This window comes from Haemaphysalis longicornis, unplaced genomic scaffold (genome assembly GCF_048455015.1).
Source record: "Haemaphysalis longicornis isolate Haplotype H1 unplaced genomic scaffold, Haemaphysalis longicornis Haplotype H1 scaffold_9, whole genome shotgun sequence".
NCBI lineage: Eukaryota > Metazoa > Arthropoda > Arachnida > Ixodida > Ixodidae > Haemaphysalis > Haemaphysalis longicornis.
In genome coordinates this window covers 110,795,381-110,818,029 of record NW_027526460.1, presented here as the reverse complement: position 1 = coordinate 110,818,029, position 22,649 = coordinate 110,795,381, and the positions used below count along the sequence as shown (strand labels likewise).

The 22,649-nt window shown below is 49.5% G+C and overlaps 1 protein-coding gene and 1 long non-coding RNA gene across 3 annotated transcripts in view; one reads left to right on the top strand and one right to left on the bottom strand.

Moving 5' to 3' along the window:
* Positions 1-22,649, bottom strand: part of LOC144152972 (uncharacterized) — a 225,594-nt gene that overhangs the window by 42,356 nt on the left and 160,589 nt on the right. The gene's annotated exons all lie outside the window — the stretch shown is intronic.
* LOC144151753 (protein Wnt-7b-like) overlaps positions 16,058-22,649 on the top strand; it is a 118,334-nt gene continuing 111,742 nt past the window's right edge. For both annotated transcript variants that reach the window (XM_077682877.1, XM_077682878.1), the window contains exon 1: positions 16,058-17,035. In XM_077682877.1, the coding sequence (XP_077539003.1) occupies positions 16,868-17,035 (168 nt within the window). In that variant the 5' untranslated portion in view covers positions 16,058-16,867. The remainder of the gene's footprint in view (positions 17,036-22,649) is intronic.

Genomic DNA, 22,649 nt, shown 5'->3' with positions numbered 1-22,649 from the left:
AATTTCCTGAGTGAAAAATTCGGAAAGCCGAAAAAAATTAAGTAAAGATACGGAAGTTTTGATAACATGCATGGGCACACACATTACAAGAAAATTTAAAACTGTAGAACATTCCCAAAACCAAAAAACACTGCTGCAACACGGCAAGATTACACGAAACTGGTACGTATCTGATTACTCGAAACTTTTTTGAAAAACGGTCATTGACAAATTTATTTCCCAAGTTTAGGAATGAAGCCAAAGGGAGTAATATGTCAAGAACACTGGAACGCACGCGCAGTCTCATGAGCCAGCGCTGCGAACCAATTAGCCGAAAAGAAACCGGTTCTCAGCGGCGACCGATCAAAGGAAGCTGATCAATGGTGACTTGCTAATGAGCTAAAATTATTAATGGCCGCACAGCCTCGTTGTACTCTAGGCTTAGCAAAATGGCCTTAACAAGAGCAGAGGTCGTTGCCAGCGCGCACGTGTGTGCCCTAACGGCGTGATCCTCCAAGATAGAGAAAAGGTGTTCGGCTTGCATACCATATTGCTTAAAGCGCACTCACCCTAATACTTCCTCCAAATCTAATCCGTCGAGTTGCCCAAAAATATTGCCAGAAAGCAAAAAATAAAAACTTTTTTTAATTATCCAGACCTTTACAACCGGCTACCAATCTAGTTCCCGCGATCGCTGGAGAGCATCCAGTTTATTGACCGAAGTCAATTATCACGGCTCCAGCCACATCCAACGCATGTCCAAGGTGGGGACGAAATGTAATCCATGCCTCATTTGCGTTCGTACATTATATCGATTTTATTCTGCCTGAGCAGTGTGACCACCATGTCACGTACATTGGGACCCTCAAACACGCCGTACTTGCAATGCTATTTTGGGTCTCAGTTCCTTCGTGGCTTACTTTCGCTGCCTAAGTGGCCACGTACCGTGTGAACGCCGACGTATAATTAGGAATACGATACTTTCATGGCCAAATTACACTGTTAGGAGGGAAATGGAGCCAATTCATGCCATCGGCTTGCGATGGAACACGTGCTTCAACGGCACTTATACAGAATTATGGGTTGAATTTGCTGACCGTCGCTTGTAGCTTCGTTTGCCCTGTAGTATTAGAAACTGTAACGTGTCCTAGGTGACCCGGTTGTGGTGTCTAAACGGCATGATACAAAAGGGCACGCGACAAAAGGGCACGACGACAAAAGAGCAGCTCAAAAAAAAAAAAAAACAATTAAAGTTAGAAAGTTCGAGTCAAACCCTGCCGTAACCGGCATGTAGTAAGTGAAACGATCCTGGCCAATCCCCCAAGTGGGTATGCGCCAGAAACTGCGCAGGAGGCCGCCTGGTTCTTGCTGCGGCAGGAGACTAAACATCCCCCTCGCGAGGGGCACGATCAAATGCAGAGCATTTCCGGGGGCGCACGACGTTAAGTAGTTTGCGTTACGTTAATGTTGTTGCACTTGTTGCTGTCGGTTGTTGTATTGTAATTAAATGAGGAGACGTAATTACGTGGTCACGTGACATCATTTATTAGCAGGTGGGTATGATTATTGTGGCGCAGTGGGAAGAGCACCATGTACCTCGCGTTCCGCCCACAGGTAGTGAATGCGTTGTATCAGCAGCTTCTTGACGTAGTTTGAATGAGTCAAGGATTTAAGGCGCGTTCGTAGCCCTCCATTCTGCGTCGGCTTTGTGGCGCAGTGGGTAGAGCCCCATGTACCTTGCGTTCCGCCCGCAGGGTCGTGGGATCGAAACCAGGCGCCGGTAAGTATTTTTTTTTTTGTGTGTGTGTAGGGGGAGGGGTGCGGACGACGATGGACAACTAGAACGGGTGACATCGTGAGTTAAAGAAATGCTCTGCATTTAAAAAAGGGCACGAGACAAAATAGCAAAGCGGCAAAACAGCACACTGAAGAAGGGGCGCGATTTAATGGAACGCCTAAATGGGCAATTATTTATAGGTTTTTAACGCGTGTAGAAATATTATAAGGTGTGCAAAATGCTCTCTGTGAGATTCTCTTGACGTTTTCTTCACGTGTCCCGAATAATCCGAATTCTTCGGGAGGGAAAGTTCGGGGCGCTGGACGGCGGACAGCTAGAAAACGTACTTCGTTTTCTTGCACGCCGAATATCAGATTGATATATCAAACGGTCGCCATCAAGCAATAACTGTGTGTGTATGCAGATGATACTAGACTAGTAAATTCTGCCTTTTACGTTCATTTACGTGCGAAGGGTAATCGTGGTCTATTTTAGCATTTATTCTCGGAGCTTGTGAACAACAAGTGTCACGGTAAAGGCATATTAATTCAAGCGTTGTCACCGAAAGTTCATATTAACGTATGCAATGGCACCTACGAACCGCGCTTCCATGGAGATGCCTCTGAACACATTTTGCTCAATCTTCCTTTGGAATATAAGAATCATAACTTTCATTTGACTAGTGTAGAGTGCACGCATGCATGCACAGACGTACGAGAGAGAGAGAGAGAGAGAGAGAGAGAGAGAGAGAGAGAGAGAGAGAGAGAGAGAGAGAGAGAGAGAGAGAGAGAGAGAGAGTAAATGCTCTCTAAGAGGGTATTTGCTGCTGTCATCAGATAACCATGGAGAAACACAGTTGTGGGGAGGAAGTTGTCGCGGTGGGTTGCTACCAAGGAGGTTTTTTTAACCTCCTTGGTTGCGGCCAATTAGGCGCCCATTTTACCTTAGACCCGCCGCGGTGGCTCAGTGGCTAAGACGTTGTGCTGCTGAGCACGTGGTCGTGGGTTCATTTCCCGGCAGCGGCGGCCGCTTTTCTGATGGAGGCGAAAAGCAAAAATGCCCGTGTGTACGAGATTTCGGGGCACGTTAAAGATCCCCAGGTGGTCGAAATTAATCCGGAGCCCTCCACTACGGCGCGCCTCATTGCGTGCGTTGCGTCGGCGCGTTAAACCCTACGATCAATCAATCATTTTACGTTAGCCACATCCACGCGGAGGGTTATATGTGCACTGACTGGAGAGATGGAAGCCGTCGCGGCAGGGTGCCTCGCACAAAGATGTCAGCATTGTGCTGTGTCGATTAAAGATGCGGCACTTGCCGTGGGCTTCTCATGTGTCGTCTTTGCGTGCCGACTTGTGCGGCTATGTAAAATAATACGGGACGAACTGAATAGCCGGGCACATATAGGTGTCCTGCCGGCGGAAGCCCCTATTGGCGAATTAGAGCGACGAGTGGCGTAAATAATTTCATCGACTTTTCTAACAAACCTTTCTTGAATGCACTGCTTCTTTTAAATGCAGAGCATTTCAGTAACTGACAATGTCACCCGCGTTGACGTCCGTCGTAGTCCGCACCGTCGTTGTCCGCACCCCTCCCCTACACTATTTAAAAAAAAATACTATCCGGCGCCTGGTTTCCATCCCTCGACCCTGCGGGCGGAACGCAATGTACATGGTGCTCTACCCACTGCGCCACAAAGCCGACACAGAATGGGAGGCTACGAACGCGCCTTATATCCTTGACTCATTCAAACTACGTCAAGAAGCTGCTGATACAACGCATTCACTACCACCAACTCCCCAAACACTAAACGTTAACGCAATACACCCACCCCCTATGCGACGCGTTTACTCGAGTCCCCCTCGCGGGGAGATGGGCCCAATTTTTTTTTCTGGGGAGAGAATTCAAATGACGCTGTGCGTTGTTATAGGACACATTACTTGCAGCCAGGCCTGTTTTTGCGCACGCGCGAGCGGGGCGGCCAGCCTCGCGGCGCGACAAGTGTCTGCAAGCTCGGGCCCCGCAACTATAAGGAGCTCCGCACTACTCTGGTATATGGGTTAATTGCTAGACATCACTTGGAAGGTTTTGCTGTTTTTTTCGCAATTGTTCTTCTAAGCCTCATAAACGCATTAGTCAAAGCTCGTCAGCCAGTCTAAGGCATTCAAAGAAAGGTATTAAGAAGCACCCACCCGAGCACATCCACCGCTCCAAGTTTTGATCACAGCAACTATGTCGGTACCTCTTGCGGAACGGCTGGCAGGCTAATGAAGAATTCCTTGATCGAGGAAACACTCGCGTCTATCAGGCTTTGGCACGCATTTTATAGGTCAGGGTCTCCTTTTGACATGGACAAAAATCGCAATTATTATATCTTCACTAATGGAAGACAACAAAAGGTTGCATTTTAAGCCCGGGGGATTGTAAGCTGGACAGTTGGTACACCTTCCCATACACACTAGTCCAGCGCGGCAATCAGCGGAGCACAGAAAAATTGTTTGCAAAACGGCGAGCGCGCCACACATTGATATATCATTCAAACTGTTCGTGCTTTGTTTGTGGAGCATTTACACATTTCTGGCGGTTTCGTCAACAAATGTTAGTTGAAGTCAACGCTTGCCTTGCACCGTTTTTCCGGTCTTCGTTGTTCGTACCGCATGCTGATAGACATAGACAGACATTCGAGCGTGACACTGCTGTATGAGGCGGCCTGATTTATACGGCAAAATGCCTGAATTGTGGACGAGAAATAGCTGAAGCGTTATACTAGTTACTGCTCCCTGGTTCGATTTCCCGTCACGGCGACTGCGTGCGTGATGGAAGCGACATATCACAGCCTCCCTGCATTCAAGAGATTCTGGCATGCGTGAAGCGACCCCAGGTGTCCTGTAATGAAACCGCAGCAGTTCGGTTTGGCGCGTTTCATGAAAGCCGCGCCCATATCTTAGACGCGCCGTTAACAAAACCCGCCTGTGAAGCAAGACGAAAATGATTCCCCAAAAAGTAAACGTCGATGTCAGCATCAAATTACTCCTGGTGGTAATATCCAACTAAACAAAACAAAAAGGCGAGAGGCTGAGAAAATAAGGAAACCTGGATGTTGCCAGAGGTGTACCGGTTCGATGAGCATTTATCATATTCTTCGTCCGCTATTAGCATGTGCGAGGGCAGTTGGCAGCCGTTCTTTATGTCATTAATCATAGGAGGGCACAAAAATTGGGAACATGACGTAACAGTGCGGGTCCGACGCGCATGAAGACGCGAGGAAGAAAAACGTTGATCAAAGTGACGGCGTGCGAACCATCCCCGGAGATGTTTTACGTGTTCTTCTTCTGTTCGCTCCACCCCACCCTTCCTCGCTATAATGTAGAGAGGGAGGGGAAGAAAATCGGTGACTTCCCGCTGCGAGATTACGCACCTTTATCGTGATGAACAACTCGTCTTTTCAATCAGAAAAAGAAACGTCGACTCCAAGAAGAAAAATCTGCTCAAGGAAGAACGCCTGGAGCACCCGATTCTGACCCTTGATGCTGTCCGCGACGCGAAGATGAAGTAAGTATGTTTCGAGCAGACGCCTAGCGCTTACGCAGCTCGTCGTGAGTTGCGTACAAAAGCTCAGTATGAACGTCGAGATAACTTAGTAGGTACATCCTGCATTAGAACTTGTTTTTTGTTGTTGTTGTTGTTGTTGTTGTTGTTGACAGATATACAAGCAACTGTCCAGGGAAGTATAGTGCAATGCAGTCTCCCCAAATGCTGACGGTATCATTTCGCAGTAAAGAAATAAAAATATATACAAATAAAAAATGATGGTTGATTCTTCTTTCAAAGGTACGCAGTATTTAGTAACGTGCATTAAACATACAAACACTGTTACACCCTATGACGACCCACGTCGCGGTAGCGTTACTGGCGAGTTGCTCGCAGGCGAGAGTTGTCTCCGTTCGTACGATGAGGATCCAGAGGCAAAGCTAGAAGTTACGCTATGTGTAGGATTCATGGAAAGCTCATCGACGTAACTTAGAAAAAGTAGTGAGCCCAGGACGGTACCTTGGGACACTCCAGAGAGCACATGAGTGAGCGATGATGCATGAGAGTTCGCATAGATGAATCGCTGACGATCATTCAAAAAACTTCTGATCTAATACAAAAGAGATAGATGCATAATAAAATGAGAGAAATTTAGTAGCAGGCGAAACAAGAGAGGTTGTTTTGCGTTTAGCGTATATTTGTAACGTACATTAGAAGGAAGGGAGTGGCTGCTCTCGAGGTGCAGACATGCTTTGAGCGTATGCTCGAGCGTACAAGATAGCGGTGACATGACTCATCTGGCCCAAGCACATCTTTGTCCGCCGAGAGCAGCCACTTTCACTCATTCTTGCCGTAGGCTGGTGTGTACGTACGTCTGCAACATCGTTTTCATGAGATGGCTATTGCGTGCGTAATGCGGCGCTTATAGGGGACGGGAAGGTAACAGTCAAATATCGTAGCCAAATATCAGTCAAATCAATCAATATCAAAAACAGTCAAATATCGTCAAATTCAAAAGTTTTAAGTGACCAGCTCGTAAAAAGCATTTGGCACATAGTTAATGTTAGTGCAGCCATAAATAACCGCAGGTATGGTGCTCGTGCAAGTTTGCTCGGCCGGTGAACGGTCTCATAACTGTTTATTGGACAGGAATAAGCGCCATTGCGTAATTTGCTGAACTAAGGCCTATACCTAGCACTTTGAAACATTCCTGGCAAATTTTTATCAGCATTCCTTTCAATCTGATCTCAACAAAATTACCGTCTCGAGTGTGATATTCAGCTCGAGGTTTGGAGGAGGAAGTAACTTTATTGTGTCCAGAGGAAAGGCCTAGTTATGGCCGGTGTGCTTCAGAGGACGGCCAGGATGTCTTGGCTCCTAGCGGCGTTTTCAGCCCTCTGGACGGCCTAACGCTGGATGGCAGGGTCCTCGCTAAGCAGCACGGTGTCCCACTGCTCTTTGGTGTTGGTAATAAATGTTCCCTCTGTATTGCTGAAGTCTGTTCTTTGTATAGCAGGGCATTCCCAAAGCATGTGTGCCAAACTTGCAAGCTGGGCGCAGTGCTTACATTTACTACCGTCACGAATTTCTGGGTGGAAGTGCCTGTAGAGGCCTGGGTTGGGATATGTATTAGTCTGAAGACGCCTCCATGCAACTTCTTGTTTTTTGGTCAGCGAGGGGTTGGCTGGGTGGTGCACGTGCGCCTAGGAGCGAACAGTCTATCTCCAAATCGGCTCCGTGGTTTTCATGACCTAACGCCGAATACTCGCGAGTTATCGCCTACCTGACAAGTGCACGACCTTCCTGGGGTGTTTCGGCACCCGGGGAGGTACGCCTAACGCTTCCAGAGTCACCCGCGACCACGCTATCGACGCTTCAAGCCAAGCCCGAACCGCCGCTTCGCTAAGCCTAAGCGAGGCGGTGGTGGGTTCGCCGTTCCCGGCATGGCGGAGCCACGGGGAGCAGCAGGCGCAGCTGCGGCGCAGAGCAACGACGCATCGCCCGAGCGCACAGTCGTCGCTCAAACTCCGAACACGTCGCGGCAAGTCATTGGAACAGCGGTGCGGATGGTAACCGTTGTTGAAGGGAAACCGATAACAGCTCAAGAGCACGGTGACACTGTGGGATGGCTGCCATGCCATCGCCGAAAGTTCGGCCAAGCCCTGCAGCAGTTCCAGCGTGACGCAACGAGTCCACACCACCTCTCCACCACCGTCAACGACACAGCGACGTTCAACAAGGGGAAGACCCCCCAAGGACAACGACGTCCAGGCCTCCGTACAAGTAAGCGCCCCCGTCCCAGATGTCAAGGTCGTCATCCGCCCGCGGGAAGGCATGAATGTAGCTCGTGTAAGTGACGCGACGTTGAGGGACAGCATACTACAAGCCGCCGGCCTGGAACCGGCCGAAGCAACAGAAGACCTACTCAGAGTTAACCACGAGCAGAACATCCTCGTGGTAAGTACTGCACTCTTAGATCGAGCTGAACGTTATGCGCGCATCGAAGAGCTCAAAGTAGGGGAAACCTCGCTCTCCGCCAAAGCGTATGTCACGACCCCAGAAGACTCCGTAAAAGGCGTGATCCACAATATCCCTGCATACGACTCAGCAGAGGATATAGCTCGCAGCATAGTTTACTCAAGGAACCCCACCGCATTGCATGCGAGACGCATGGGCCGAACAAATTCGGCGATTATCGCCTTTTCCGGCAATAGAGTGATTCTGATTGTAGGGTTTAACGCGCCGACGCAACGCAGGCGATGAGGCGCGCCGTAGTGGAGGGCTCCGGATTAATTTCGACCACCTGGGGATCTTTAACGTGCGCCGAAATCTCGTACACACGGGCGTTTTTGTTTTTCGCCTCCATCAGAAAAGCGGCCGCCGCGGCCGGGAATCGAACCCGCGACCTCGTGCTCAGCAGCGCAACGCCTTAGCCACTGAGCCACCGCGGCGGGTCCGGCAATAGAGTGCCGTACTTCGTCTACTACAGGGGAGCCGAGTACAGGTGCTACATTCACAAGAAGAAGCATAAGGTTTGCTCAACCTGCGGCAAGCTGGGTCACCGAATGGATGTGTGCCCTTATCCGGACCGTTCCTACTGCAGTGCCTGCGGGCTCGCTAACCCTATGGACGAACATGAATGTGTCATCCAGTGCGCCCTCTGTGGCAAAGACCATCCCACGGGCGACAAACAGTGCGCGCAGCGCTACCGCACTCCATTTATTCTCAAACAGCGTCAGTGGCGGAAAGAACAAGCCGCTCGTCAGTCTTCGCAAGGACGCCGACGGGACCGCTCCGCTTCTTTCCCCAGGCTGCCCGACGCCTGGCCTCCTGCAGGCGCAGCATCGGCAAGAGACAACAGTGTACCAGCCCAGCGACGACCTCACTCTAAATCGAAGAAGCGTGGTCCGAGGCACAGCTCCACTGTACAGCATGATCGACAGAGCATCAGAACACCGGATGGAATGTCACAGGTGAGCTGGGCAGCGACGGCCTCCCTAAAGGGCAGTTCGCAGGGACACACTCACCAAGACCCCCCCCAAACACCAACCGGTATCGCACACGCCGAATTAGCTAGCATACGCGCCACACTTGATCAAGTCTAGGCTGAAAACAGACAGCTCAAGGCAGAAATAGCACAACTGAAACGTAGCACAACCACTACATCCACTCCGGCCATGACGCCCGCAGTCCAAGTCAAACATTCCTCAGAACTGACCCCTTCCCCACCGAAACGACGAGCCGATGACAACACGTCCCGTCAACAACCAATAGTACACAACGACCTACAATTACTGGAAAGCAAGCTGGAAAAGAAATTCGACGAGCGATTTGACAAGCTGGCCAACATGGTAACCACTCTGGCCGGAGCACTCGCCAAGTTCAAAGAGGCGATTGGCGGGAAGGTGACATCCCTGGAACATAGCCTTACGCGTGTTCCGCACAGCTCCCCAGGTCCCACGCGGCCTCCTCCCTACGCTCGTACGCATGCAGTGAAGGCCGCCACGATTCTGAGCAACGAGATTGAACAAAACACAGCTCGCAATGATAACGACAAGACGTAATAACAGCTACCGCATATGGCAGTGGAATTGTAGGGGGTACAGATCCAAAAGGGGAGTATTACACCAGTACCTAAATTTGCTGTATCATAATTCACGGCCAACGCCCGATGTAATCGCCCTACAAGAAACAGAAGTTCCGGCCAAACTCTCAGGGTATAAAGCGTATCACTCTACCGCAGCTGACACAGACGCCCCACAGAAGAAGCGGGTAACAACATTGCTGCACAGAAACATCCCCGCCAAACAACTGTATGTCAACAGCCCTGGCCCTGAATACGTATTTTTAGAAATTCTTCCTACGTCTGCCCGGCACGTCCAGAGATTGTACATTTTAAATGTGTACAGCGCACCCAAACAGTCGCGCAACCTCACGCAGCTACTACACCAAGCCCTCCACACGTCCCGTGGACACCCGTTGGCTATTTTGGGCGACTTCAATGCTCCACACCCCGCATGGGGCTACACAAGGCCAACTAAAAAAGGGCAGAAAGTCTGGGAAGCCATACAACAACTCAATTTGACACTTCTGACGGATCCGGCACACCCAACGAGGCGAGGCAACAGTGTCCAACGAGACACCACCCCTGATCTCACACTCGTATATAATGCTCCAAGCGCTACGTGGACAAACACCTTTAAAGACTTGGGCAGTGACCACTTCATCTTGGAGACTACGCTTACAGCAGGACCGTCTAAACCCACCGGCCGGAAGCACAAGATAGTAAACTGGGACTCGTTCCGTAAACTAAGGCGGGTGCCGGACACAGAAGAGGACCCTACCATCGAGGACTTGGACACATGGGTGCAAAATTTACAAAATGACGTTGACCTGTCCACACACGTAGTACCGGAAGAGGCTAGTCTTGAAAATATAGACTCACGACTTCTGCACATGTGGGAGGCCAAAGACAGTATACAGAAGAGGCTCCGCACGCAGCGGCATAACCGCTCCTTGCGCAGAAGGCTCGCTAGACTAAACAAGGAAATCGAAAAACACGCCGCGTACCTCAGCAACCAACAATGGAACACTTTGTGTGATCGGATGGAGGTGCAGATGAATACCCCCAAAACATGGCACACCATCCGCTGCCTATTAAACCCAGAGGGAAGACGCGTCACTCAGCGTAACAACCTACTGAGTATTCTACACGAGCATCAAGGAGATGAAACTGCATTACTGCAAAAGCTGCGGGACCTCTACATTCAGACTGCCCCCTCAGAACCAGCTAGGCTATATGCCGGTAAACCCAACCTCGAGCTGGACAGACCCATCACCAAAGCAGAAGTGTGTGAGGCTATCTCTCATCTCAACACGCGATCTGCACCAGGCCCTGATGGTATTACCAATCGTGTAATCGCCAACCTTGATGACGCGTCCATACAGGCTCTTACCGCCTACATGAACAAGGTTTGGAACACGGGAAACCTTCCCCCCACGTGGAAAAGCGCCCTGATTAAGCTCATTCCCAAACCTGGAAAGGCTCTAAAGTTTGAGAACTTGAGGCCTATTTCACTGACCTCTTGCCTCGGGAAGCTGATGGAGCACGTGGTTTTGACCCGTCTCAACCACCACATGGACACGCATCACCTTTTCCCGCACACCATGGTGGGTTTCCGGTCTTCCCTATCCACTCAAGACGTGATGTTACAACTTCAACATCAAATAATTGACAACCCGGGTGTGTCCCCACTTGATTCTCGAGTCATAATGGGGCTTGACTTGACTAAAGCCTTTGACTGTGTGGCCCACAGTGCCATCCTTCATAATCTCGGTGACTTAAACGTGGGAAACAAGGCGTACAACTACATAGCCGACTTTCTGACCCAAAGGACCGCCCGAATAACGGTACAGGACCTCAAATCTGACCTTATAAGTCTGGGTAGCCGTGGCACCCCACAGGGGTTGGTCTTATCACCATTTCTATTTAATGTGGCCATGATTAAGTTACCTCCCCTACTACAGCGAATTCCTGACGTGCATCACAGCCTCTACGCTGATGATATAACAATCTGGACCGCAGGAGGCAGGGACGGAGACATTCAAGAAAGACTACAAGAGGCTGCCACGATTGTTGAAAACTTCGTCTCCTCACGCGGAATCGCGTGTTCGCCTCAGAAGTCGGAGATCTTCTTCTTCAGACCCACCGCAGCCGGTCGAAGGCCGAGAAATGATCCGGATATACAGGTTCAGTTACAGGGAAGATGCATTCCTCGAACAGAGTGTATGCGTATTCTCGGTCTCCGCATACAGGAAACGGGAACCAATACGGTCACAATACGGGCCCTGCAAAACACGGCTACTCAAATTAGTAGGCTAATTGCAAGAATAGCCAACAGACACCATGGGCTCAAAGAGGGCAACATCCTACGTCTCGTGCATGCTTTCATTATAAGCAGAATTACCTACGTCACCCCGTACCTCAAGCTCACTCGAACAGAGAAAGAAAAAGTTGAGCGTATTATACGCAAAGCCATCAAGTTGGCATCCCATTCTCAGCCTCTAACGAACGACTGATGGAGATGGGCATACACAACACCCTAGACGAACTCGTCGAAGCCCAGCGCACAGCACAGTACAACAGACTAGCCGCAAGCGCAACCGGAAGAGCCATCTTAGATCTTCTCCGCATCTCCTATGCAGACCAACACGGAACAAAAATTTTGCTTGGGGACGAGTTACGCGCGCACCTCAGTGTGGCCCCTTTACCTAAAAATATGCATCCGGAGCATCATCAAGAGAGACGGCTGGCCCGAGCGACGGCACTTCACAAGCAGTACCACTCCAACTCAGAAGTCTGCTACGTTGACGCGGCGGACTACCCAAGACGAAGAGCGGCTGTGGCTGATGTAGTAAACCAGCAGGGCAATACAGTCGCATCATGCTCCGTCACAGAGGCTAATCCCGAAATTGGGGAAGAAGTAGCCATCGCTCTGGCCGTTGCGGGCACGTCGGCCACGACCATTATCTCCGACTCCAAGACCGCAGTGCGAAATTATTTACGAGGGAGAATATCCAAAGCTGCAGCCAAGATAATTCAAAGCAAACCAATCATGCCCTCACGACATATCCGTTTGATATGGACACCAGCACACTCGTCTCTCCCGCGAAACGAGATGGCACACGAAGCGGCCCGAGGATTCAGCTACCAGGCCGACTTCGAAGATAACGTGCCGTCATCGACGGGGGGGAGGGACAGGCTGGCTACATATCAAGAAATTACCCAGCATTATAGATTAGGCCGACGTACACTTCCAGCCGCTCATCGTACACTTAGCAGAAGGCAATCGGTTGCATGGCGCAGGGTACAATCGGACACCTTCCCACACCCCGTTCTTTGCCACCGCAACTTTCCAGAAATATACACAGATAAGGGCAAGTATTGCGGTGCCGCAGCCGCCATGCTCCAAAACATGATTTGGGCGTGTCCCAGTAAACCGGAGACACCACGCGTACGCATTACGAGGCACGAGCAATGGGAGGCCGTGCTGCTTAGCTCCCAACCCGACGTCCAAACAGCAGTCGTCCAGCTGGCGGAAGACGCCGCCAGGGCCTATGGGTTCCTGACCGCCGTCTGAAGGGACGAGGACACTGCCACTCCGAAGCAGTGACTCCGTCTTAACAGAGACGACTATAATAAAGTTTTTTCATCATCATCAGGGGTTAGCTGCAGGGTACTTCCGTCTTTCGCCTCTGGATTGGTCGAGCACGTCCCGGTAGGTGCACAGGCGATCCTTGGTGTTGTCGGCAGGGTGTAGGGCGGATTGCAGGGGCTCTCGGTAGGTGAATGCTCGAGCAGCCTCGTTTGCCCGTTCGTTGCCCTCCAGGCCCGCGTGTGCGGGCGTCCATATTAAAGTGGTTCGGGTGTCTACGTTCTTGTCCAGCTGGGCAAGGACTCGCAGTGCCGCACTGGAGATTCTCCCCTTTGTAAAGTTGCGGATTGCAGGTTGGGAGTCGCTGACAATTTTCCTCGCTTGGGTTGTGGCTAGGGCTAACGCTATGGCTAGTTCTTCACCTTCTTCGGGGTGTCGTGTTCGGATGGAGTAGGCGGTGAGAACCTTGCCTTCCTGGTCGGTGAGCCCTTCGTTGTTCGTAAGAGGCAGTGTCCGTGTAGACGACTTGAGGTTCTCCTTGGAGCTGTCTCCCTAGCGCTAGGGCTCGCATATCTCTTCGCTTTTCGTTGTGTTCTTGGGGAGGAGATGAATGTAGATGCCTTTGCGTAGTTCGGCTGGAACAGTGTGTTTTTCTCCGAAAGTTCTCTCGTACGGGATGCGTAGGCGGTCGAGAATTTGCCTGCCGGTGGCCGTCTTGGTCAGACGCTCGAGGTGTGCAATGCGATGCGCCTCGATGAGCTCTTCGAGGGTCTAATGAAAAATTTGACGCACTGGGTGTACACAACACACTCGAGGTTTGGTATTCTTTTTTTTTTTTTTTTTCACTTATAAAAATGACGGCAACGTGTGTGGGAACATCGGCGCAGTCGTCAATAGCAAAAAGGTACTACAAACTCAAGCAATTCTAACCGAAAAAAACGTAAAAGAAAAACTTGTAATGATCCAAGTTTTGCTACCGCACAAAAGCATCAGCTAGCACAGTCATATTTACTTAATTAAAAGAACAGCAATAGTACATCTTACGGCTGCCCACTTACGCTTGCGGAGGTCGTTATTTCAAACGATTGCTAACTGCTGCAGCCTCCACGTGCATGGGGAAAAGTCCGCGAGGGTGGGGCGGAAAACAATGTTGTGTCGGATATGAATTGAGCATGACGTAATTGAACCTGGACCTTGATGGGGGAATGGGGGGGGGGGGGGGGGTTGACAAGGACACTCTATGACTAGGATTGTTCGTTTTAGAGGAAAAACCCGATTTCACCTTATTTTTACACCCCGAACACATTTCAAGAGAATCCCGAATGGACCTTCGTAAAGTAGCCATATGCACCATCCAGCCGTTCTCAACCAGCTAGTACTTGCTGGAACCAAGCCCCACAAACAGCGCTTTCGAACTCATTGAGTATTGGCATCACTCTACCGCTCGCTACCCCAGCCTGGCAAATGGTGCACTGACGTTGTTGTGCCTAGATAATAGAAGCTGCGATGTCGAGACTCCCACATGAGATACTGTGAAGGAAAGTTTGACATCCACCTCAATGCAGCCATACGGCTAAAAAGGAAAGCTATACAGCTTTCTCAGAAAATTCGTAGTCGAAGAAAAATTCGTCCCGGTCCAAGATTCGAACCCGGGACCACCACTTAACCGGAGCAGTCGCTCTACCAACTGAGCTAACCAGGATGCTAGTCGTTTGTAGCGCGAGAGCGAATTGATCAACAACTCGAAGTGAAGGACAGGTGTTAACACCAGGTGAGACACATTTAACGACCGGCCGGGTCTCTAATGGAGCCCGACACGTTGCGCATGCGGACGATAACGTATGAAAACAAGGATGAGTAAAAAATTGATGAGTAGGATTTGGTGAATAAAACGTTTCATTTATTAGAAGTTGTCAATGCTCTTTACTATCATCATTATTGATCCCTTTCTAAACAAACTTCGAATTTCGGGGAGTATTTGCTGGAAAACAAAGATATTCCTCCGATTACCAGCTTGAAACAAGCGCCAATTTTAATGCGTTAGAGTTAAGAAGGTCGCGATACGTACTGATAAAATAAACTGAGTTCGTAAATCTATAGATTTAACCCGAAATCTTGTTTTACAAAAAAACAACAACAAATTTCTCCCCGATTATCAATCTGAAAAATAGCACCCGATTTTTGCCCTTAGATTTAAAAAAAATATAAAACTCGAAAACGAAGAACCCTATCCATGCCCGCTACTGTGTTCCTTGAGGCGAAAGCCCAAAGTTTCCGATTGCGTGAAGAACTGCCGTTGTCGTTGTTGCCCGACACAGAAAATGGTCGCAGGTGTAAAGAGTAAACAACAATTATAAAGACTGCCCAATTTCTGCCAAAGCCACTAGCTAACCTCACCCGTTCTTCGAGGGGAAGTGTGGACTTTTTTTTTTTTTTTTTTTAGAAGTCCCAAGCGAGGCACCATTACGAGCTTCGATGTGAAAATAAAGCTGTGCCGCGTGAACAGGTGCTCCTGGCTAATGTCGGGGATCGGCGAGGAATGTACAAAAACTCTATTTTCAATGCGAGGAACTTCGTTGGTGCCTTCTCTGGCTCTACTCCCTTCTCATTCAGAGAGTTTATTTTCGCATATTGTGCGCTCAAGAGTTGCCCCGGGAAAAAGTCATCTCGATTTTCTTTCATTACACTTTACTCTTTCCGCCATTAGCAAGCTACCAGAAACATTAAATATTATCTTGGAGCAGCGAAATTTGCGTCGGCTGGGCTAGCCGATCGGCCGCAGGACGTATTACGCGCGCGAGTATGCTCACAGCGATAAAGCGCAAGGCGCGAGAGCTATGCGGCAAAGCCAACCACTTTTTTTTCCGTGCGAGTCGGGCCTGTCCGCCCCATCCGAAGGGCCCGCAGCGTCGGAGGCGAGGGGGGTGTCTAGCGACGGACCAATGGGACGTCCAGAGCGCGGGCCGCGTCGTTCACGACTGGTCCGTGCGCAGGAAAGGGAAGACCTCTGGCGACGGGAAACAAGCTACAAGCAACGGAAGCACGAGCAAGGATAAAACGCGAGCACACACACTCGGTTTTTGTTCCTTCTTCTTTACTTTACGCGGGGCCGCCGAGAGGGGACTCCCAGCCGGCCACCTGAACGAGTCGCACAACGTGGCGACAACGCAACGTTCGCGCCAACGCTGGAGGATCGGCGCGCTCCTTGCAACACACCTCGTGGCGGCTACTGCGGGTAGACTTCACGACGTGGACCGTCGTTCCCTGTGATTGCGATTGGCTTCGATTTCACCTCGTTCTTACCGCGTGTCCTCCGAAGTCGCCGCTCCCGTTTTATCTCAGACTTTGCTTGTTCGTTCGAAATTAATTGTGAGCTGAAAGGAGTGAACGTGCGCAACAACCGGTGGCGAAGTACTGCCAGAGCGCCGGGGCAACGACGTGTGCGCGAACAGCAATCGCTGTGTTGTTTGCGGGTTGTTTGCTGAAACAAAACGCGACGTTGGAAGCTGAAGTGTTTGTGGAACAGCGCAGCCTGTGCGTGTGAGGAATATGTGATTTCCCCAATTCAAATATCCACGTGATTTACGAGCCAGCGGCGTCCGATCCGTGGAATGAAAGTGATCTGCTGATAAAACTTATTTTATTACTCCACCGTGCGATCTTTCCATCTCACAGAGTCTCAGACATTACTGAGTGCTGTCATATTCAGAACGAAGAAAAAGGAGAGACAAATAGCACTTCTGTTTCGTTCGCGGGAAGTCTCGTCCAGGCGGCATTCCGCGACCCGCCCACCCCGGGACAACGCCAGGAGGACACACCTGCCTACGTCTTCAGGTGACTCACCCCGACGCCTTGGATGCGCCACATGACAGCTGTTCTTCTCACGACGAGCGAAGCAGCGGAGTGATGCGTGCCCCGAGTGCTAATGGACGGCGCTAGGTTCGGGCTTACCAAGCCTGGGCCATGTCGCCGCCAACAACATAGCGTACAGGGCCATGGTCCGAAGAATCGGCGCGCACTACCACGGCCGCACGTTGTCGACGCGCCGGGCCAAGATCACGCTCGTCCTCTTCGCCCTACTCGACAGCTTCGGGTAAGAGACGTCGCATTTCTGGCAGTTCATCTTGACACTTGACGCTTAGCCTTTTGTTTACTGCTACGCACGTGCATGTGTCCTCAAAAGTTCACGGGACACGGTTTAAACTATCTGCACCACCTGGGAGCCAATCATCTGCTACGGGTTTGAAAGAGATGCTCTAATGTCTGAGGCATCACTTGCAAATGCGATCCAGGTGTTAACCCCCCAACAGGCAAGGGAGAAAGACGGCACGATCGCTTATATAAAGGCTCGTAGACTTGTAACCCCGAGAATGTACATATAATACACGACGCAAAAATACAAACGGGGAACTTTCCCAGATAACTGTCAAATAGACCGTCCGTCAAAGGAGAGAAAAAAGAAATACTGCAGGGACAAGACGGCGAAATAGACCACATACACAACAAAGTGCGCATATGGTAAAAGAAGCCGACCAGACACAAGAAATGGATGCCGTGAATCAAGAGAAGCAGCATGCGGAAGAAATAACACGCCGGAAATGGAAGGCGGTAATAAATTGCAAATTCTATTTTATGTTATGCATGAAGAAAAGGTACTGTTATGGCGTTTTGTGAATTGAGGTTCGGGCGTCAGATCAGAATGGAGAACTTCAAAAGGAATTCTGAAGCGACATGGGTTAAAAAATACACATAAAAAATGCTGTCTCTAGGGCGCTCACCTTTGTAAATAACAAATTACTTAGTTCACACAGCGTTCTTCTTTAATTTACTTTACGCGACGTGTGCGGTTGATTTACCGTAGTGCAAAAAAGATCAAATCTGAGCAGACGCACGTTAGAGACCTCCAGGTCGTCAAAGTCAATCCTGAGCTCTCCACTACGGCGCGCCTCCAAGCCTATGGTGTATTTTCCGCGCGTTAACCCCCCCCCCCCCCCCCCCCCCCGAAATCTCAATCTGCAATCTTAGCATAACAGCGTGGATATCCTGCTTTGTGTGGAGAATAGATGCTATATGATGACCGAATGCAATAGGGTGTTGTGTTTCCGTCTGAAGATGTCAAAGATGGGAGAATTCTGGATTTTATCCGCTTAATCCAAATTCACACAAGCAGTAAGTAAAGCGCGCGCATCACATAAGATTACTCGCTACGAAATGCTCGTAAAAATACGAGTGCGCACTTCATATTAGCATAGAAACATAATATTGCTATTCTTCCTTTCGCTCCTTTTATAACTTCTAATTACTGTATTCCCAGGTGGGGGTACGGAGAAAAAAGGTTTACGAAAGTGAAACACAAGGCAGATGTGACTGCATAGATAAAGTTCTCGTCGGTCCTCCGTTCAACGTGCAAGCTGTGTGGCTTCTACTGCAACTTGTGCTTTTTAGAAAAGCTTTAAGCTAGTCTTTACACATCTAACCAGCTAGTCATCGTTAAAAAAGTTATATTTAAAGCAACAAGAACCAGTTTACAACCGTGAAACGTGGTTTCTAACACGATCCGCGTGAAGGTAAAGAACTAAGAAGATAGCAAAGATGTACGCTACGTTCCCTCTAACTTAATCACCGTAGAGTAAAAACGGTAAAGATAACTTAAATGCTGGGTTTTACCAGAGCGGCTGTGTCTTAGAAGAAAAATGCACTGAGCCAACTTTGGTGTTCGCAGTGACAAATTGAACCGGAACTATGGGAAACACGGCGGCAAGGAAAGGGGTTCCGAGATAGCCCGGTACTGCGCAATGCGATAGCGGGAGAACCGAAAGGGCCCGGAGAATACAACGACGCAGAGGTCCCGGACCATTGTAATTTACGAGGCTTTTCCGAACGTGCCGAGACGGAGAATCCGATGCTTCCATACACGTATGTTTGTTCTGCTCTCAAACCCGTATACGCCGAGCGAGCCGTTCCTTATCTTTTTATTCTTAGCATTTACGGTTATTGCTATTGGGCCACCCGATACACACTGCCGTAAATTTCGCAACGTTCGTCCGTCCGCCGAGAACGTTGCGGAACCATGTATCAGAAATGTGGGAGAAACACCGTCGCCATTTTTTTTCTTCTTTCTCTGGTGGTCTTCGTGATACAGAAGATCTGGTTGTTTCGCATACGCCCTGCATGCAAAACTCGGGTTTCCATGGTCGGCGTATAACGCGCGCAGAGCGCCGGTTATCGTTTTTAATCGCTTTAAGCGACAGAAGGCGATGACGTTATTATCCCTCTATTTGCTCGATGCCTTTAATAAGGAACACCAAGATGGCGGATCTTAAATTAATCACTTTTTTTCAACGAACGCGGTCTCCCATGGTCACGGGTATTGTCAAAATTTCAGCGGGTACTTCGTACGCGCGCACTTAATTGCTGCAGCGCCTTAATTAAACGTCGAGTGCGTTTAACGTGCACCTCGCTAGCGACTCTCACTTTGTTAGTCACGTTTACGGCGATTAAGATGTCTTCTCAAGCGTGCAATGTCATGCGCCTAATTTTACACGACACGCTTAATAACTCTCATAAATAATGAAGTACAGTTTACTGTCACGCAAAATGCCGCGCAGACAACGCATCACACAGCTATGCTACCCAAGAGAAGCATAATATATTTTGCCGTGAAATTAGCTCACGGGGAGGTCTGTGCGGTTCGACTCTCTCTCTCTCTCTCTCTCTCTTACTCTCTCTCTCTCTCTCTATCTCTATGTTTGTGTGTATGTGTATGTCTGTGTGTGTGCGTCTGTGTGTGTGAGTGTGTGTGCGTGCGTGTAGGATTAGATGGACTAGTATTTGGGGTTTAAGGCGTCGACGCTACACCTGGGATGTGAGGCGCGCCGTAGTGTGGAGGGCTCCGGATTAATTTAGACCACCTGTGGATCTTTAACGTTCGCCGAAATCTCAACACGCGGGCGTTTTCGCTCTTCGGGTTCATCCGAACAGCAGCCACCGCGGCCGATATCGAACCCGCGTTCTTGGGCTCAGCAGCACAAACCCTTAGTCACCGTGGCCGGATGTGTGTGCGCGCTCACGAGCTCGTGTACGTGTGTTTCTACATGCGTGTGTGTGTACAGTCATGGGCAAATGAAACTCGAATGCGAAAATATGAACCAAAACACACAATTAGCGCGATTTCTTTCCATGCAAGGGGAATTGTCGCGTGGCAAATTTATTACAATAGCAAAGATTGCAAATGTGTCTTTCGAAATATATTAACAGCGATCCATTACTTTACCTCCACAATCCATATTCTTTAGTTTTGTGTGTTCTACTTCATATTTGCGGGTTCTCATTTCATTTCCCATGACTGCACGTGTGTGTTTGTGTGCGCGCGCCAAACACCGCTTCAGAGGTAATCGCAAAATAGCGATTTTCTAGTTAAATGCGATGAGAATACCGGCACTCATAGAAAAAAAAACTGAACATTCACGCAATTGACACGTACATCATTAGAGAGTTTTAGCTGACCGTTTTCGACGCTCCGCTCCGGTATCGGCGGCCCGCTCAGCGCTACCGGAGCCAATGCCGTTCGCGGCCAAGCGCGCCACGCATGCGCAATGGCGCGCCCGCTTGCTATCTGAGCGGAGCGGACCGTGAAAGACGGTCAGCTAAAACTCCCTGTCTATAGCATGGGTTACGCGACGGATAAGGCAGTTTTGGTTATCTTTTAGTAAAGTTCAAATCCTTGAACTGTATAACTAAGATATAGCCACTCTCACGCCCGCATTTATAGTCACTGGGGGGGCTTGTTTTGTTTTAATTTTATTTGATGCATGACTGAATTTAAGAAAGGTATCCCAGATATTACAGGACAACTTCACAGCAGGACACATTGAACGATTGCACTGCCTGACTCTACTGGAGCCGTCAGCTGATCAGAGCAGCATAAACAGCGATAGGTCGGCAGAGCCCCTCGCGTAAATATCGTCTGAGGTGGCTTTTTTTCGAGTCGCCATTAGTAACTGCCGGAGACGGTACTAACTACCCATCCGTTGCGGCAGCAACGGTGGTTGTACAACGACCTCTGACGGAGCTCGTTTCGCTTGCTTTTCGCTGTGTCCGGTTAAAATCAATCACGCGTTGGATGCGTGGAGTTGATTGTATTCTGAGCACGACCGGCTTTATAGATAACGACCCGCTCACGCTGAGGCGCCTACAGAAGCCACCGCGCCGAGAAATTGCCGGGTACGGAGGGGCCGCTCCGTCAGGTGGGGTTAAATTTAATTTTTAACTTCGCCCGCGGCTCGCTTCGCTTGTAGTGCGACCTGCAACGGCTGGCCTAAGACGTTGCAGGCGTACCAATCAATGCCGACCGATTCTGAGTACAAAGGGGTTGAAAGAACCACTGGGTGGTGTTAATCAAAAAAACGTTACCATTCCTAGAAAGTTTAGAGAACCGCGAAAACTTTTTCGCATAAAAAGCGAGTCAAAAGGGCGTCAAAACCTTCCCCACAGGTGCGTTCAACCTTTGCTGAAAGTGCCTCCAATCGATTGTCGAACCTTAAAACACCCAAATTGTGAACAAAGAACGAACCCGAGCGACGATTTTTTGCGCACCAGGTAGACGCATCTACGAACGATCTAACTGTACACCGACACGTGGTTTTTGAGGTAGAGGTACTGAGGTGAAGCTATTGTGCTTCTTCTTCATGATCGGTGCGTGTATTGTCTTATGTAGAACCGTCTTTTTTTCGCGATTTTCAAGTAATCGTTTTGTTTCAATGCCAGCCCAGTTTCAGGCACGCGTCGTGTGCACACGGATCTTTTCAGAGCTTTTCGGTGGACCAACGGGTCTATGGGGAAATGCATTAGTTTTTTTGGTAAGACGACATGAATCCCGCTAAGAAAGCTTTCGCTTTGAAACAAATGAACAGCGGACTGCCGTCTCTCTATTATTTCTCAAAGATTGTAAACGTTCAAATTGCAGCTTTACTCGTCCGAGCTGCATCCGCGCGGTGCGGCGCGCGCAGCGCACGAATCAGTTTATACCACCTGGGAGACTTCATCGCGTAGATAAATTCAGTAGAGTAGCTTGCCTATTCGCCTGCATCACGACGGCTGCCGAAGCCGGAAATCTCACCCGCTACAGTGGTACCAGTATTTTAACGCCTTTGCTACTGGATTATTGCAGCAGATACCCCCAGGGAACGCACGCGGAGCGGATGATAGTTGCAAAGCAGACGTGAGCGAAGCAGTCGCGCCGCCATACGGTTGCAAGAGGCGGCGAGCAGAAACACCCGCCCACTACATGACGTGGTTTCGGGTTATTATACATTGATATCGGGCTGCTTATATTTCCCCTGAAAAACTACCTTTAAAGCAATGCACTTTTATACATCAGTAAATCCAACCCTAAAGGGGCTTGGTAAATAGCGCTCTATATGTAGACTCAAGAGGTTTTATGAACATATTTCTAGAAAGAGCTTTTCGCCTTAATATTTCCATATATCTTACATTTCCCCTGGACAATATTCGTTCCAGCAAAGTGTTTCGGTGCAATAGTGAAGCCGACTTAAAGAGCGCAAGGTGCATAACCGAGCCGAATGCGACAATTCCTGCCTTGGAGTTCCTTCCTTTTTTTTTTATTTTTCCTGTATGTTTGAAAAAAAAAATAATATGGAGTAGGTCACATCAGGCGGATGCAGAGCGTCATTGCTGCGTTAATTGTA